The sequence below is a fragment of the Marmota marmota genome, unplaced genomic scaffold (assembly GCF_001458135.2).
Source record: "Marmota marmota marmota unplaced genomic scaffold, marMar, whole genome shotgun sequence".
Lineage (NCBI taxonomy): Eukaryota > Metazoa > Chordata > Mammalia > Rodentia > Sciuridae > Marmota > Marmota marmota.
In genome coordinates, this window is record NW_025999968.1 from 11,487,328 (window position 1) to 11,504,544 (window position 17,217).

A 17,217-nucleotide genomic window follows, 5' to 3' on the forward strand; every position below is an offset into this window, starting at 1 on the left:
GAAATAATTATTTGATTGCAAAGAATAACTGAATGTTGTTAAAAAAAAAAAAAGTCCAACATGCACTAACCTTGTTTTAGAAGTGAGAGAAAAAGCAATGGATGCTAAATGATAATCAAAGACATTTAAATTAGAAGCCAGTCATCTACATAAGACTTTTTCATCTTGATAAGAAAATGTTTTAGAAACGCTCCAAATGATATAATATGGGAAGTTCAGAAAATCACCAAGACTATCCACAAGACTATCCATTAACAAGTGAGTTGCAGTTAAAATTGTACAAAGTGAAAGCTAAAACAAGAGCAGATCTCTGTTTTGAGTCTTTGGGACATAGTATAGCTTAGCGGTTAAATTCATGCTTAGAATACCCCTGTTCCTGGGTTTAATCCCCATAAAAAGGGGGGGGGGGAGATGAAACCAACCATCATTTTGAGAGCTCACTTAAAAGTCATACTATAGACACATATAGAACAATCATCTGGAGACTGTTTCCCCAGAATTGCCATTGTGTTAAGCTTAATTTTTAGCATTTATATAAATTGGGTATTGAACTCTTAAATCTGGTAAGGTCTGTTGGCTATTTAAAAACAAAAATGTGTCATCCCAGTATTGCCCAACTTCCTTCCAACCTTTCCATATTGCAAATGGTTCAGTACACTGATTTTGAAGAGAATGTGTTTGATGAAATAGGAACTCTGTGCTCAACACCAACTTCACTGCTTCTACCCTGCCCAATCTCTGAACTTCATCTTGGCAAATTCTTCTTTTGACTACTGCATTGCAATGACCAGGGTAGATAGAGGCATTTAAATGCTTTATTTCATGGTAATAAATGCTTCAGGATTCCTTACCACCCCAGAAAGTATTAAAGGTTCCATAACAAATGGGACCACCTGGAATTTTAAATTTGCATGGCTCATAGAGGAACTGGGAAGTGGGGGATGGGGGTAGAGGTTTAGGATGGAAACTCTGTAAGACACAGCTTTTAGATACACCTCAGATATGTGATGGAGTTGTTCATATTTTTGCCCTCGATGTTTCAGATACAGAGATGATATACATAATTGTAGCTTTCTTACTGGGATACCTTTGTAGTGTGTATATGTATTGAAATATTTTAAATATTAAAAAATTCCCTAAGCTCCTAACTATCTTATCTCCACATCTTCATCTACTTTTCTATATAGTAATGACAGGAATTCACACATATGTATAACTTGGTCTCTCCATCTCCTTTCTTTAGTTATATATATATATTCTTTGTATATCATCTTTTTTTTTTTTTTTTAATTTTTTAATTTTTTATTGTTGGCTGTTCAAAACATTACATAGTTCTTGATATATCATATTTCACACTTTGATTCAAGTGGGTTATGAGCTCCCATTTTTACCCTGTATATCATCTTCTAGTGCTTTAAGATATGCCATTTATTTGTGATTGCTTCATATTGGTCATAAATTTTACTACCCCAAACTGTGTACTATTAGTTAAAAATATTAATGAAATGTATTGACCTATTACTAAAGAAGATGTAGAAACAACATCTAAACTCACCAGCCATTCCAAAGTTCAGCTGAGGCATTTCTTCAGTCTTTGCCTTCTTGGGGCTTGGCAAGTCTCTTGAAGAGTCAGATGGAAAGGCCCAAAGTTTCTTCCGTGGATTGACTGTGGGAGTTGGCGATTTCACAGGCTTGTTCGTAGTAGGACACCATTTGTAGCCAGGATTTGCTTTCATAAATGCATCTTTATACTATGAATAAAAATCAGCAAATTTTAATTTGACAAACAGATTGAAGAAAGTTCAAATAGCTTTCACCCTATTTCCCCCAGTTAGATAACGAATGAGGAAACCACTTTCAGTGACTTTAGCTTTCCTCATAGAGAAATAATAATCTTACCACAGGGCTCTATGGACAAAGTACATTGTGGGATAAGAGCACAGAAGGTACATACTTTGTGTCTTTTAATCCCCATTTTCTTCAGCTACAAAAGCCTGTCTGATATTGGTGGGGACAGGAAGTTGTTTATAACTGAAAGAACCAACGTTCTGGAGACAAAAAATATACGGTTCAAACTCTGATATTTCCACTTCAGGCTATGGTAACCAAGGAGAAAAAAAAAATGGCCTCTCTAGGTCTCAACCTTAGATTGCATCAACAAAGAATACCACCACCAATGCCTAGGGTTATTGTCAAAAATGGTCTATTTCAAAGCAACTTTGGGTACACATCACAGAGTGTGAGTTTACATCAGTGTCAGGAGTCAAGATTCTTCCCATAGCTTTATTTAACCTGCTAACTATGGTTAAAAAAAAAAATTACATTTGTGTTTTGATGTACTTCGTAAGATAAATGCAGGTAAACTCACAGCAAAATACTTCATTGTGGGATAAAGGAGCCAAGATCAAGAGCAGGAGAAGGGGAACAGAGTAGGACAACTGACATTAACTTTTCAGTTATTTGAAGACCAGGGGCCATAAGGAGGGAAAAGCACTAGATGCACAGTCTGATGGTCTGAATTCAAATCACCCTCTACTTCAGCCACCGACATTAAGCAAGTTATGTAACCTTTCTCAATTTCAATTCCTCCATCAATAAAGTGTCAGTGTACCTGCCAACATTTTGTAATGCACACACATGACTGAATATATGAACGAGCTCTGAGAGCTCTGATGTGTGATGTTGCAATTAATCTATCATTAACTTTATATTTTACTTGGAAATTTCAACATCCACTAACATCTTTCTTTCTCCTTTGTATTTCTGTGGCTTGCTACTGTAACCCTTTCTCTCAACTCTGATATCTCGTTCTCCTTTCACTAAAATGAAATACCATATTGATATTCATTGTATGTTACCAAAAGTTATATTATCTGTTAAAAAAAAGATATTTTCCTTGTATTCTTCAACTGTTACATGTAAATACTATTGGATATTTTATTAAATTAATACAATTTTTTCAGTCTCATAAGCTTACCTTTTAAAACGGTCACTCTGTGCATACGATTAACTAATTTAGTATGTTTCAAATAGTTTTTAATTTAACCCAAACTTAAAAACAATTTGCCACTTAACGCTGGTCTAAGAAAGAACATGTAGTCTAAATTAACTTTTCCCCACCATTTCATTTTAAATCATATAAATGAAAACTAAATCATGGATAATAATGCAATTTTAATACACAAGGGTCTAATATTATATCTCAAGGTTATCTTAACTCAAATTTTCTCAAAATTTTACCTATAAATTGTAAATTTACCTATCAATGGATATAAAAACTCACAAGATACTCACTTTTCTTATAAAAGTAATTAAAATAATACACAGGACTAGAATTTTTATTATATTCCAGAATGTAATTAGGGGTACCAAATGTGATATAGGAGATACACTACCACAGTCCATGCAAGTGGATGAGGGATTTGCATATTAAGCTAAGGCAGACAAATAGCCTTGGCTGCTGTCTATAGGCAGAAAGTGACAAATGATAGGGTGAAGTGAAAATGGAAGTAGCAGACACATGCATCATTACTGTGTCCTACTAGAAGGCACACGGGCTGTTTGTCAGATGAACAGTCATTTGAACAAAGGTCACTATTTTATAAACTGACAAAAGACTTTCAAATTTATTAACATATTTGTCATGAGAAATGAATTATCTCTTTTTGGGGGAGAAGTTCAAAATTTTTAAGAAAGTCACAATAGTAAGATGCTGGATGATGTCATCGGCATGCAAATTGCCTGTTTTTTAGGTAGGTGTCCTCTCTTCTTCTCTCCACGTTCATTTGTTGAATAAAGTCTTTTTCAGTAAGACATCACATCTTTTACTAAAATTATTTAATAATGTGCTTCAGTGAAAATCAATACTGTTGTCTTTTAAAATGAATTATTGACAGCATCAACTATTTTTAGAGCATAGTTGGTGATTCTAATGAAGGCCAGCTTAAACTAATTTACAATGGGGAGCTGATGCTCAAGATAACAGAAAGCAGTGAGAAGCATTACACCACAATCATGTCCCTTATCCTGTATACACTCTACCCACCCTCACTGCAAATACTTTGTGAGCTTTAATTAAGGGAGACTTATCAAACACCAATAGAAAAAGGTATGAATTGAGTTCTTGTCTTCATATTGCTTATATTTTTCAATTAATTACACAACAAATATTTCTTTTTACACATGGCCCATTAGCCTCACCCTGACTCAGGCACACAAAATGGTTTTGTAAAGGTTTGTAAAGGGGAAGCTACACATTAGTGGAAGAATTGACAAAGGTCAAGAGACTATGGAATATGAAGAGTTTTATAGAAAATGGGAACTGAGAATTTACTAAGTGGGCCAATACCTTGGAACTGTATCATAATGTTAATCTTACAGATTCTTAAATATAATATAGATGATCAATACCATGACAACATGTATTCAATTGTGCATGCACATATATGAGTGTATATATATGTTTTGGGTGCTAAGGAATGAACCTATGGCCTCATACAAGCTAAGCATACAATCTACCAGCCCCTTGATCCAGTATATATTGAGCAGAAGAGTTAAAAATGTGGGAGACAGGAAAAGAGTACCACAAAATTCTTGTTCTTAATTAGAAAGTTTAAAAATTGGATGGAGAAGCCATAAATTCATGTGAAAATAAAGTAGTATATGAGCATCAAGTGAGGGTAGAGGCAAAAAGAGCCTTAAGGTATAAGAATGTCCTTGGAACTAGGCACCTTATCAATCACTTGCTTCAGCTATAAGAAACAACAGAAATGCTTAATCATTTGTTGTGATAAGGTTATTTAGGAAGGGATTACAGAGAAGGCTGGATAAAGGAGAAATGGGAGGAGATTTTGTATACAGTTTGAAGCAAACAGCAAGTAAACTTATTACCATGCTTTTCAACCATGTGGGCAAAATCCATCATCAAAGGACTGAAAGGGTCAAAGAGATAGGCCTTGCTTATCCAGATATCCAGGGCCAAACTGTTCATGCTAGAGGTGAGAGAGAAATTCATTCATCCTCCAAGAACATCAATCACAGGCTAATTTGTTCTAAATATTTCAGTGAAAAATTCTTGTAGGTAACTAAATTCTCGCTATAACACTGACTTTCTAATTTCTACCAATTAAAATGAAAATTTACCTCAAAGGCTCCAGTTTCTTTATGCAAATTTCCAGACAATTAAATGATCTAAACGTACTTTACAAATATAGTTTCTGACTTATATAAGTTACTTGGTAATGCTAACTCCCTTCTCTTGTACCTCAACTACTACTGTATTTCATTAGCAATAATTACAAATTTGTATATCAGTTATTGATTCTTCTGTTATTCATTACTGGCATTAAAGACATATCTTTTGTCACAGCGTTTTCTGTCCTACATTTGAAAATGGCATTATTATATAACAATATTATATCCAGCTAGGCGCGGTGGCACATGCCTCTAATCCCAGCAGCTCAGGAGGCTGAGGCAGGAGGATAGCGCCAGCCTCATCAAAAGCAAGGCGCTAAGCAACTCAATGAGACCCTGTCTCTAAATAAAATACAAAATTTTATTTAGGGCTGGGGGTGTGAATCAGTAGTTGAGTGCCCCTGAGTTCAATCCCCAGTACCAAAAAAAAAAAAGAATATTATGTCAATCTTTAAAAAATGTGGATTCAATATTATTTTTCCAGATCAAATACACAAATGTAAATTTGATCTATGAAGCAACCTAAAATGAAAGAAATATTCACCTATTGTTCTCCAGTTGTTTATTTTTAATTGGTGGAATTCTATTTAAATGTCCACTAATATTTCTAGTTGTTATTACAGTCTAGATCTTCTCAACAGAGTGAATGAGAAAATAACAACCCTGTAAGATTTAATAATAAGGGATGCTGAGAATGTCTGTATAATAAAGATGACAACTCTGGTGCAAATATGAAAAAAAAAAATCTACCAGAATTTTAAGAGATTACACAGGAAACTGATTTTTTTAAAAGTTATTATACATATTTTATTTCATACATACTCTACAGCAGGCTAACTGAACATCAGCATAGTAAGTTCTAAGACAGCTGTATCTCTTTCCATCAGCAGGCAGAAATCACATTATGCAAGGGGAAAAAGGAAAGAGTGATATTTGAGAAGTGTCACTAAGCAAGTGCAGACTTAGTCTGAGGATCTTTCCATCACAAAAAATTGAACATTATAATTAGGATAATATGACTCAATTCACTGTGTGATGTGAATTATCCTTGATAGCTGTTTCTAATAGGAAGAAAATTAATTAGACTTTCACATGACAGAACACTGAATTAAGTTTATGGTTTTGGCTGGATAAAAATATTTTAAGTTATACAGTAGCCTGAAAAACTTTAATGATAAAGCTATTCCCATAGAAATTATACACATAAAACAGTGGCTTCAATACCATGATCAGAGAATTGTCTGGTTGATCTATGGTGGAGAAGTCAAAGGAAAAACTGAAATCAAGGGCGTTATCTACAGGTGCTTGAATTGTGTAAGGGTGAGGATTAATGTTAAGACAGTGGTTTCTTTTTATATGTAAATTTTATTCACTAATTTGGATAATTAGGAGAAAAGTCAGTATATGCTAATTTTAAAAATCATAATTTAAGAAGTCTTTTACAATTTTAATTTTGTTACTTCTTAAAAAGTAGATAAGGATTTGGGTGAGAAAACATTAGCTAGAAAAGATACTTTAAAAGATTAGAAAGAAGTGTTAATTCATGTTGAATTGTCAAAATGCTTACATTTTCTTTAAAAAAATGTTCACTTTGGTTTAATACTTTCCTTAAATACTTTAAAATTACTCCTTACGGAAAAATCTACATCAAGAATTTGCACATTTTTCAAATGGTACAAAAGTTAACTTTTACTCATATCCCTTTGAATGCTCACAAGTTCCAAAGTAATCAGGAATTACTGTAGTAACATCAGAAATCATATTTGAGCATTGGGTCTCACAATCAATCTTAACAATTAACAACCGGAACGAGATACCAAGAGGAGTATGAGAGACTCAGTATAAACTCTCAATATTCCTCACTAGTTCCAGGGTCTTTATAAAGTCCTAGCAATTAGATTTGATTTGAATATTTAAATATTATTATTCACTAGCAAACAGATGACCGACAGATGATTATCTTGTTAGAGGCTATTAATCACAATGGACCATTTCTGCCAAGTTGGACAAATGATTTATCTAGTTTTGTTGCTGCTTGTTGATTCTGCTTCAAAGTCTCAAATTTGCCTTTTAGTAGCCTTTCATTGTAACAATTCATAATTAAAACAGTGACTTATCAGTAGGGTGAAGAAATATCAAATAAAAACAAACATTAACTGCTCATTAGTTTTAACTCTTAAAACTAACATTTTTATAGAGTACTAAACTTTACATAATGTGTGCCTAAATATTTCTTCACTTGTACCTTACATCCAACCCTATGAGGGCAGCAGGCATCTTACAGAAATTTTATAGATGTGGAAATCCAAAGAGATCTAAGTTAAAGAGAGTTAATTATTAGAATCCCAGCCTCACTACTACTAACTTTGCTTGCTTGGAAAAGTTAACTTTCCTTAGTGATCTCATCTTTATCTTCTGGAAAATAATAATCCATTTTTGGGATTGTTCTGAGGATTAGCAAAATGGACCTTGTCATGGACATGGTAAAGCAATATTTGAACATTTTATAAATTTTACAAATTTATACCAAAGATATATCTACATATTATTATTATTTGCAATGCTGGGGATCAATCCAGGACCTCTTGCATAACTAGACAAGCACAGTACTACTGAGCTATGCCCCTAACCCCTGGATATATTTTTTTAAATTCAGCTAAGAAAAGTCCTGGTGTCTGGAATACAAGAATGCAAAAGTTTAAGAAAACAGGAGTGTTGCAAAATATGGAGCACAAACATGTTTTTTACCATCTACTTCCCCTCTAGAGTTGTGGGGTCCTGATTAAGCCACACTCAGAAAGCTCCACAATGAGTCATTGGATTAGAGGTGGTCAGAGAAAAAAGCTGACAAATGAGAGTGGATTCAAAAGAGAAAAACCCAAAGAAAAGTGAAGAGAAAATTCAAAAAAATCAAAAGAGTTGAGAATCATTTACTACATAAATAAAAATTTGAATGTAACTCAATTATTCACAAAGGCTCACCAATAATTCCCACTGGGAAATAAAGGATAGAAATTATTCAAAAAAATTCAAAAGATGTTCTGAAAAGGAAGCAAACCAAATTTTAACTAAAGTTTTCAGGGTAAATATACAAAATAAAAATGTAGTTTTTAAAAGAACACTAAAGTTTCATCTATCTGGAAATCACTTATGTGTAGCATTTGCTTCTCAAGGATGCTAGATGAATGAGGTGCCACTCTAACAGTACGTCAAGTGCTGCAGCACGCTGGCAAGAATACAAATTCTATCTGCTAAGCATGATGCATAACAGTTAAGAAAGGCCTCCACACTTTAATTCATGAGAAATATGGTGTAACAACTTTGAAGTGGATTTCATTTTTGATGAAGCCAAAACAAGGGAATGAATGGTCTGTATAAAATTATCCTAGTTGCAAAGAAATAACCAAAAATACTTTAATCTTGTCTTGAAGAAATATGGAGAAAGAAGTCATTGAAATCTCCATAGAGTTTTGCAGTGGTAATAATCTTTTATCCAGTACTGAAAACAGATACCAATATTTACAAAGGGCAAGTATGATTCACCTTCAAATTCCATTCTGTTGCATTTAATTCCATAGCTGTTTTATCTGCATACAACTGAACTTACAAACTTTTCAACTTGATCTCTCGTGATTCTCTTATTTACCTTTACATCATTATTTCCTATGACTATCATACACATAACCCAGGCTCTAGGTAAAATAAACTTCCTAGTTCCTGAAACTGATCTTAAGTTCCCACATCTACTCTGAGCCTTGTCTTTCTTTTTGAATTCTATCATCAAAACCAAGAATATAAAGCCTTTCCTGATATACTTCCACCTCTCTAGCATAGGCAGATTCTTCCCATAAGATGCAAAATATTTTATTGTTACCATTCTAGCCACACTTAAATCCATTTAGCTTTCAGGCATTTAAACTGGGTAGGATAAATATACCATTGTTCACCCAACATATGACTAGCCAAAATACTAACTCCTATGAGTGTTAGATTTCTTTTTCGAAGGAGAGAGATCATTTTACATGTTTGTGCTTGCTTAAAATTGTGAGCAAGGAATGAACAAATCAATCAATAAATGCATGCATTCTACTGCATACCCCTGGTCCTCTGGTCCTCTGGTCCTAAAAGGCAGGGAGCTCCATCAAGGTCATTTTAATTGTCTAAATTTTCCAGATTTGCCCCTCCTCTTTGTACTGAATTCTAGCTAAAGGTCAAGATTATGATCCTATAAATCCATTAAATATAATAATAAATTTAGGTGACAATCAGAAGGTTCCAGGAATATCCTAGGCAAAAATGCAGAGATTTGTATTCCTCTATATAAAGATGCTAAAAGGAAAGGTAAAATTGCTTCTGCACCTCCTAATATGCAGTTACACATTCAAAAATCAAAACCTGTTAACATGCACAACACTGCACCATCACTGCACACTATTGAATTCAAGAATGCAATACAGGTTATCTCTGTAGGACAGTACTTTTAAGACTTCTTACAATCAGTTATTGCTTAGATGAGATTCATCAGAGAATATAAAACCCTCATTCAACCAGATTTTTCTAACAATGCAAATTAGTACTGGGCAATAATTCAAGAAAATGACAACAAATTATGGAATGGGTGCTTCATCTAACCAAATGTACTAACATAAGGTTGATAATCAGGAGTAAGGGAAAAGTCAGATAAAATTTTCATGAACGAGCAGGTAAGAAAGGAATCACTCTAAATTTGTATTAATTATTATTCGCTCTTATTTTTAAAACATGCTTCTTTTAAAACTACAGAGAGAAAGGAATAAATTACATAACAATGTTTTGGGTAACTATACAACACATACACACAAAACAGTGATCCCATAAGATTATACTGCCTAGTGACATTGTAAATGTCTTAAGTACACTATAATGTTTGCACGATGACCAAATTGCCTAATGGCACATTTCTTAGAATGCATACCTGTCATTAAGTGATGCATGACTGTTTTTTTCACTCAACTAATAATGACAGGATAGCTATTGGTTAAGCTATCACAAACATACACTATGTTGAAAGAATATGTGTTGCACCTAATAAAGAATATTTTAAACTGGGGTAAAGGTTACATATCTAAAATATAGCTTGAAAAGTGAGGGGGAGGTATTTGATGAACACAGAACATATTTATTATTGGCCTCTATAACTAGCAACCACCACCAAAACCTGGTACACAATAGCCACTTAATAAGTATTTGTTGATTGAAATGACATTCCAATTAAGGCTACAATATTAAAATAAAAAGCACCAGCACAATTACACATACTTTAATGTAACTGTGAAATCATTTAGTAAATAGGTAGAAACAAGTAAGAACCATGACTAGAGTCTAATTGTGCCACAAATTTGAAAATAGCTAAATCATCTACACTTTGTGGGAGAAATGAGGCAAACTTTCATAAATGCAACTATAAACATGGCAAGTTGTAATGTTGGACATTATGGGCTCCATTTTTAGACTGTAGGGGGCCACCTTAAAAGATTCCATTATACAACCACAATGGCAAACACTGTCAGAATCTAATTAAGCAATTAGTAAGGGATTTCCTGTACAAAAATAATACCTCATTTTCTTAAAAGTGGCCACCTGTTGGGTTTGTAAATTAGCAGCATTTAAGAAAAGGCAAACAATATACTGGGGATATGCTGCATATTACCCAAAAACAGCAATCCAAAACAAACTCAAGTGTTTAATTATAGGAAGCTTTATGCAGCTCCCTGTGAGGCTTCAAATAATTGTTTATTTTACCATATAAGCATGACTATGAAAGAATGTAAGGCTATTTAATGAAAAAGTTTTACTGTTAATTACTGTTATGCTAGTACAAATCTAATGAAACATTTAAAATAATGTAGGTTCCTGCAATTAATTTTAAATTTTCCAGATGGCCAACGTACTTAAAATTCTATCTTTAACAATAGTCAATTCCGGACGACTTGTGTGATCATTAATTACACAGCAACTATGCTAATCCTTTACTCTGGATTAAAATTTTCCTAAACATTTCACAAGAAATCTTTACGTTGCATGTTTCCTTATTAAAAAACTCAATAAAACCAGAGTAAAACGAAGTATTATTTTTTCCCACATACTGATTGTCTAATAAAATATCTTGAAACTACATACTTTATCCCCTACTGGTTCATTTTTTCACAGACATAAACCAAATGTTTGGGCAACAGGGGTTTTCATGAATCAAGATTTTTCTCAAGTTGCAACTCTGAAGAAATACGGTTAAAATTATTCCTTTCAGGTTTAACCACAGGAATATGGTTTTGCTTATCTCTTACTTGGGACCAATCCCCTCATAATATATTTAAATGTGTAATTATCTTAAACTAATTTCAGATTAATGGAGAAACAGAATCTTAATATATAATTTGGAAGAAATTTACTAACTGCTATCATTTTGAAATTGATTAATGTTCCACCTCTCTGAATCACTTTCCTGAGTGGAAATGTTTCTCACCAAGGACTGCCTCCACAGTGTTTACACACACGAACACATCACAGTACATCCTGTTCTACTGCCATTCATGCCTATATTGGTTTTAAATATTCATGTGGTGCTACCTTTGGAGCAGAAACAAGTTAAAGCATAGCTCCTGAAAACTGTGTTTATTACAAAATCAAAAAAATGTTATAGCTGAAAGGCATACAACTCTGTCCAACTTCCTCACTCAAGTTAACATTAAGAAGAAGAAGAAACTGCTGCTGCTAAGACCCTGAGATTGACTTATATATATGATCACAAAGCATTTAGCATATGAAGACTCTTTCACATGATACAATTAGAATAAGCTAAGACTGTCATCTTTACCATGGACATTCTCCAAAAGCAGAAGCTGAGTTCCTAGAAAAAAATTAAAAGAAAATCACAAGACATAATTAATAAATCACCATTCATAATAAATCAATCCCTTATGTCAATCAATGGAGTATTGACCATGAGAAAAAACTTGGTAATAACTTGCTTTCAATACCTCCACCAGCATTTCCTAGATGGGCCTGGGACACAGGAACATAAGGAAAACAGTTCTTCTATTTTCCCTTAGCACCTGAGATTCAGGATTGATTTTTCTCATTGCTAGACCTTCTGTAGGTACTTGGTATTTCCTGAATGGGAATGGATGCTCAAAGCCATCATGACTCCTTGTCATTGTAACCTACCTCCTTGGCCATGTCTGTATATTTCTGCTTTTCCTTTGGATCGAGAACAGCCCACCAGTCAGCTAGTATCTTGGTAGCACCTCGGTTATCAAGCCTGGGGTGTTCCTGACGGACAAGGGGGCGATGGCGTTTGCAAAACAAAAGAAATGCATTCATTGGTCTACGGGCTCGCTGTTCTGGCGAATCATCATCTTCAGTCTCACCAACATCTTGCTCTAGGCCATCAGCCCCAAGAAGTTGAACCTATTACCAATCAAAACAAAAGTTTAACATATCTCAATTACGATTTAACAATCCATTTCTGTTTGTAATTTTTTTTCTTACCTCTATTTTTTCTTCTTCTATTTAAATACAAAACAAATTGAAAGAAGTAATGATTTTTTAAAATCATCAATCACTATTGGTACTTGGAAACTAGCTTATGATGTATCCTGCTTAGTGTTTATAGCAATTGTGTATGTCCTTATTATAGTAATATATTACATTATTATAACTGCTTAGATTTTAATGTTATATCCATATGCAAATATGCCACAATCCCATATGTGTGTGTGTGTGTGTGTGTGTGTACACATAATACACAAATTCAAACAATAATAATGAAAGGGAAATTAGGATAGTGTAACAAGTGAATGGGAAGGGAGGAAAGGAAAGGAAAAGTACTAGAGAATGAGATTAATAAAAGTATGTTATGTGCATGTATGAATATGGCATAATAAATCCCACTATTATGCATAGTTATGATGCCCCCCCAACAAATTAAATTCAAAACTAATTACTTACACTTTTTCTGTTTCATTAAACAGAGGGATTTCAGAACAAAAATTTTCTTATTTACATTTATAATCATAGTGCCTAACTTCCTGTCTGGTATAACATTAATAATTAATTGCTAATGAATGAATAAATTTAGCTTTTGTTTTATTTGTCTAAAAAGTTAACAATGTACATAAAAATATATCAGTGTTAGCTCTTTCTCCTCTTTAGAAAGCACTTATCTTCAGTTAATAATATGAGAATGTTTAATATGAAAACATGTAATAAAAAGCTAATACAGTTCACTCAATGTTCTTGCAAACATCACAAGTGGGGCTTCCTAATGTAAAAATACCAAAATAAACATTTAACATGATTACTTGAAAGAAAAACTAATAGGTAAATCTTTAAGCCTATAAGTATCAAGCTATCTTGTCTAGTAAAATGTTATGATATGAATAAACTCCTTAACCATCAGATTCAAATCCTCCCTTTTCATAAGCATTCTGTTTAGTCACTGTTTAAGGTCTTCTGGGTCTGTAATCGCATTTCCACTGCCCTAGTACCACTTTGGTCTGTGGCCTAGTCTTGCTTTTAATCTCTATGACACTTCTTACATTTGGCTGCCAGATTAAATTTCTTAAACACATCTCTGATCACAGAAACTCAAAATATATTAGAATTATAAAATACCTTCTAAGGGTAAAATATGATTCTACAATGTTTCTTGGAAAGAATGAAACCATGAACAGAAATCCAGAATTTTTACTAAGACCATTTTTTAAAATTTCTTGTTCTATAGTTAAAAGCAAGAAGGATAAAGGCAGCCATTAGACCACCTTATGCAGTAAGGCAATAGTTCTTAAACTTGAGTGTGATTTGGAATCCCTGAAGACTTTGTTAAAACAGATTGCTAGGTCCTATTCTCTTGAGTTTCTGGTGTTGTAGGTCTGGAGAGGGTCTTAACAATTTGTATTTTTAACAAGTTCCCAGGGGATGCTGCTGCTGCTGGTCTGAGGATCACACTTTGAGAACCACAACTACAACAGTGGGGTCCTATACAATGTTTACTGGGAAATTAGTATAGTCAGATACTGTAGAAAAATCACTTACTTAATCATTTGGTATTTTTTTAAAGTCTTAAGTATTACAAATGCAGTTAATTAACCATCAATTATCTTTAAACACAAAATAATACAGAAAAATCTAGCAGCCATAGCTATCTTACTATTGGGAATAAAGGATTCGGATTTATCTCCCTCATTATGTATACACTTATTAACAATGGTTTGCATTTTCAAGGACTATTTGGCATTGTAAAAGTTGATGAAATAATTGTGGCTTTCCCTTAGGAAAGAATAACTTTTGATTCAGTTACTAAATTGTAAAACTCAAGCTAAAAGCTGGAAAAAGGAACTCACCATTTTAGGAGGGGAGAAATTTAAGCACAATTAAAAAATGATGTGATGACTGCAACAAGGAGTCAGTAAGATAATCAGTGGATGACTAATAGCACAAGAAAGTCTCCTAGCAAAGGAGTTGTCTGAGCTACATTTTGAAAGATAATCAAAATGGGTCAGGTAATCAATGGGGGAAATACAGGGAATTAGAAGCAATGAAGGCTTGAAGGTTTATTTTTAACATCAATATGCAGTTCCATAGCCTTGGTATAAAAAAGATGAAAACAAGATTTGTGAAATAAGGCTGTAGAAAATATGGGCCACTTCATAAAGAAAATGCTTTGCCATGTTAAGAAATGGACATTTAATCCTGTGAACCAGTGGTTTCAGACTAAATAGATGAGTGGAAAAAAAAAAAATTGGGGGGTTTGTCATGAATCATCAACTTTTGATTTGTGCCAAGTACAGGCATCAAAAAAAATTTTTTAATTAACATCTAATGTTCAAATTATTTAACTGAATTAACTGAAAAGTGAGTGAATAAATAAAACATATGAATAAATGACAAAATACAGATAAAAAACTCTGTGGAATTTCTTTTACCAAGGGCCCATTAAAACCTTGTAAGACATTGACACCAGTACCTACAGTTGGATGCAATGGACAGCCAAGTGTGGTATTTTAAGTAGAGGAAAGACATTATTAGATTGTAATAATTAAAGAGTTAATTCCCATCAATGGCATACAGTATGCATGTGAAGAGTAAAACTTGAAGAAACCAAACTACAGATCCCCTAAAAGTTTATTTCAGTTGTCTAGGGAAAAAAACAAAGGTAAAAACCCATGCTGTAGTACCAGGAATGGACATGTAACACCAGAGAAATGAGATAGAGCCAAGAGCAGTTGGTATCTCATTGGATTTGAAGATTCAAAATCAAGTGTTTCTAGCTTGTGTGGCAAGTTTCTTGATATATAGAACACTTTTCTCAAGAGATCCTCAAGGGAGGAGAAAGAACAGGACTAGCAAGGCTACATTTTAAATGGCTACACAGTGTGCTATATGAAGACCCAAGACTATGAGATAACCATCTGGGGACCAATATAGAGAGGAAAGCAAGACTAAGGGTGTGGATGAGATCACTGAACACAGTGAAAAGAGAAAAAGATTTAATGCATCCAACACTATTTACTGAGAACCTGCTATGGTATGGTTCCAAGTAATGCAAACAGAGCAGTGAGCACACAAGCCCATGTCCTTATGAAGCAGAGAAGCAGCACAACGGCCTCAAGTTCAAAAAGGATCCTTTTGGCTGCTTTGTTGAGAACAGACTACAGAAGGGCAAGAGCCAAGGCAGAAAAAGAGGGAAGGGACAATAATCTCTGCTAGAAGTGGTGATGGCTTGCATTGATGTGGTTGTGGAGAATTGTAGACAATTTCCTGGAATAGGGATGCTCTATGTTTTGAACGTCCTCTTCCAAAACTCATGTTGAAATTAAAACGTCATTGTAACAGTATTAATAGGTAGGACCTATAAGATGTGAGCAGGTCATGAGGGCAGTTGAACAGATTGTCATGGAAGTGGATTACTACAGGAATTTTTCTGTTTCACATGTATGCTTCCTCTCCACAAGACCCTCTCCACACTGTGAGGCAGCTAGAAAGTTCTCACCAGATACAGCTCCTGGATCTGGGATTCCAAGTCTCCAGAACTTGTGAGCCAAATAAGCTTTTCTTTGTTTATAATTAACCCAGTCTGTGATGTTCTACTAAAGCAGCAGCAGATGGACTAAAACAAGGAAAACTAAAACCAGTTCTCTGAAACAGGAAAGGGGAAGGAAAAGAGTAAGTAATGAGATGTGTATATAGGGGCGCAGAGAAGAAGAAGTAAATTCTGGTGGCTTCTACCATCTCTGTGGAAAAGTCACAGTAAGAGAGACTATACAGGGTATCTCCAAAGTTGAAGCCTGAGAAACAGGAGAAATTTTTCTAATTCCTGCTGAGAGAGAGAATTGACCAAAGTCAAGGAAAAAAGGCTAAATGAATATCAAAGCCCTGAAAAATATTAAAAACGTATATTTATAAAATTTGTAGTGACACAAAATATGTATTCATTTATTCTTCCATTTCAGTATACTTCTATGCATGCCAGGCAGCATGCTCAGTTCTAGGGAGGGAGGCAAGGCCTCTACTCTTATTGAGCTCCTCCTCTATTCTAAAAAGACACATGTAAACAAGTGCCCAGGTAAACACATGGAAAATAGTATTAAGTGCTATGAAGGAAATCCTTTGACTTGGAATGTGTTATATGGGAAGGATACTTGGAGATGATTAGGTATTATTTTTTCAGGGAGGCAGTTTTTGTGTGAGACCTAAATAATGATGAAAAGCCATTTATGCCAAGACCTGAAAAGGGTGTGTGACTTTTGGTGGGGGTGGGGGGTGCCAGGGATTGAACCCAGGGGTGCTTAACAACTGAAACTTTTAAATGTTATTTGGAGACAGGCCCTCTCTAGGTTGCTGAGGCTAGTTTTGAATTTCCAATTCTCCTACTTCAGCCTCCTGAGCCACTGGGAGAATGTGTGACTTTCTAAAATTACCTGCATGGCTGTGTGAATTTCTCCACAAGAGCCAACAGCTCAGGTATGAGGCCAGAGGAAGGGGGGG

General features: G+C 34.2%; 1 protein-coding gene across 10 annotated transcripts in view; it reads right to left on the reverse strand.

Moving 5' to 3' along the window:
- Bbx (BBX high mobility group box domain containing) overlaps positions 1 to 17,217 on the reverse strand; it is a 261,386-nt gene that overhangs the window by 74,840 nt on the left and 169,329 nt on the right. For 9 of the 10 annotated variants that reach the window (XM_015478557.2, XM_015478556.2, XM_015478555.2 and 6 more), the window contains 2 exons: positions 12,397 to 12,639; positions 1,556 to 1,751 (listed from right to left, as the gene is read on the reverse strand). In XM_015478557.2, coding sequence (XP_015334043.1) covers positions 1,556 to 1,751; positions 12,397 to 12,639 — 439 coding nt within the window. Of the gene's footprint in view, positions 1 to 1,555; positions 1,752 to 4,890; positions 4,992 to 12,396; positions 12,640 to 17,217 lie in introns of those variants that run through there. The other variant, XM_048803371.1, reaches the window with a different exon arrangement.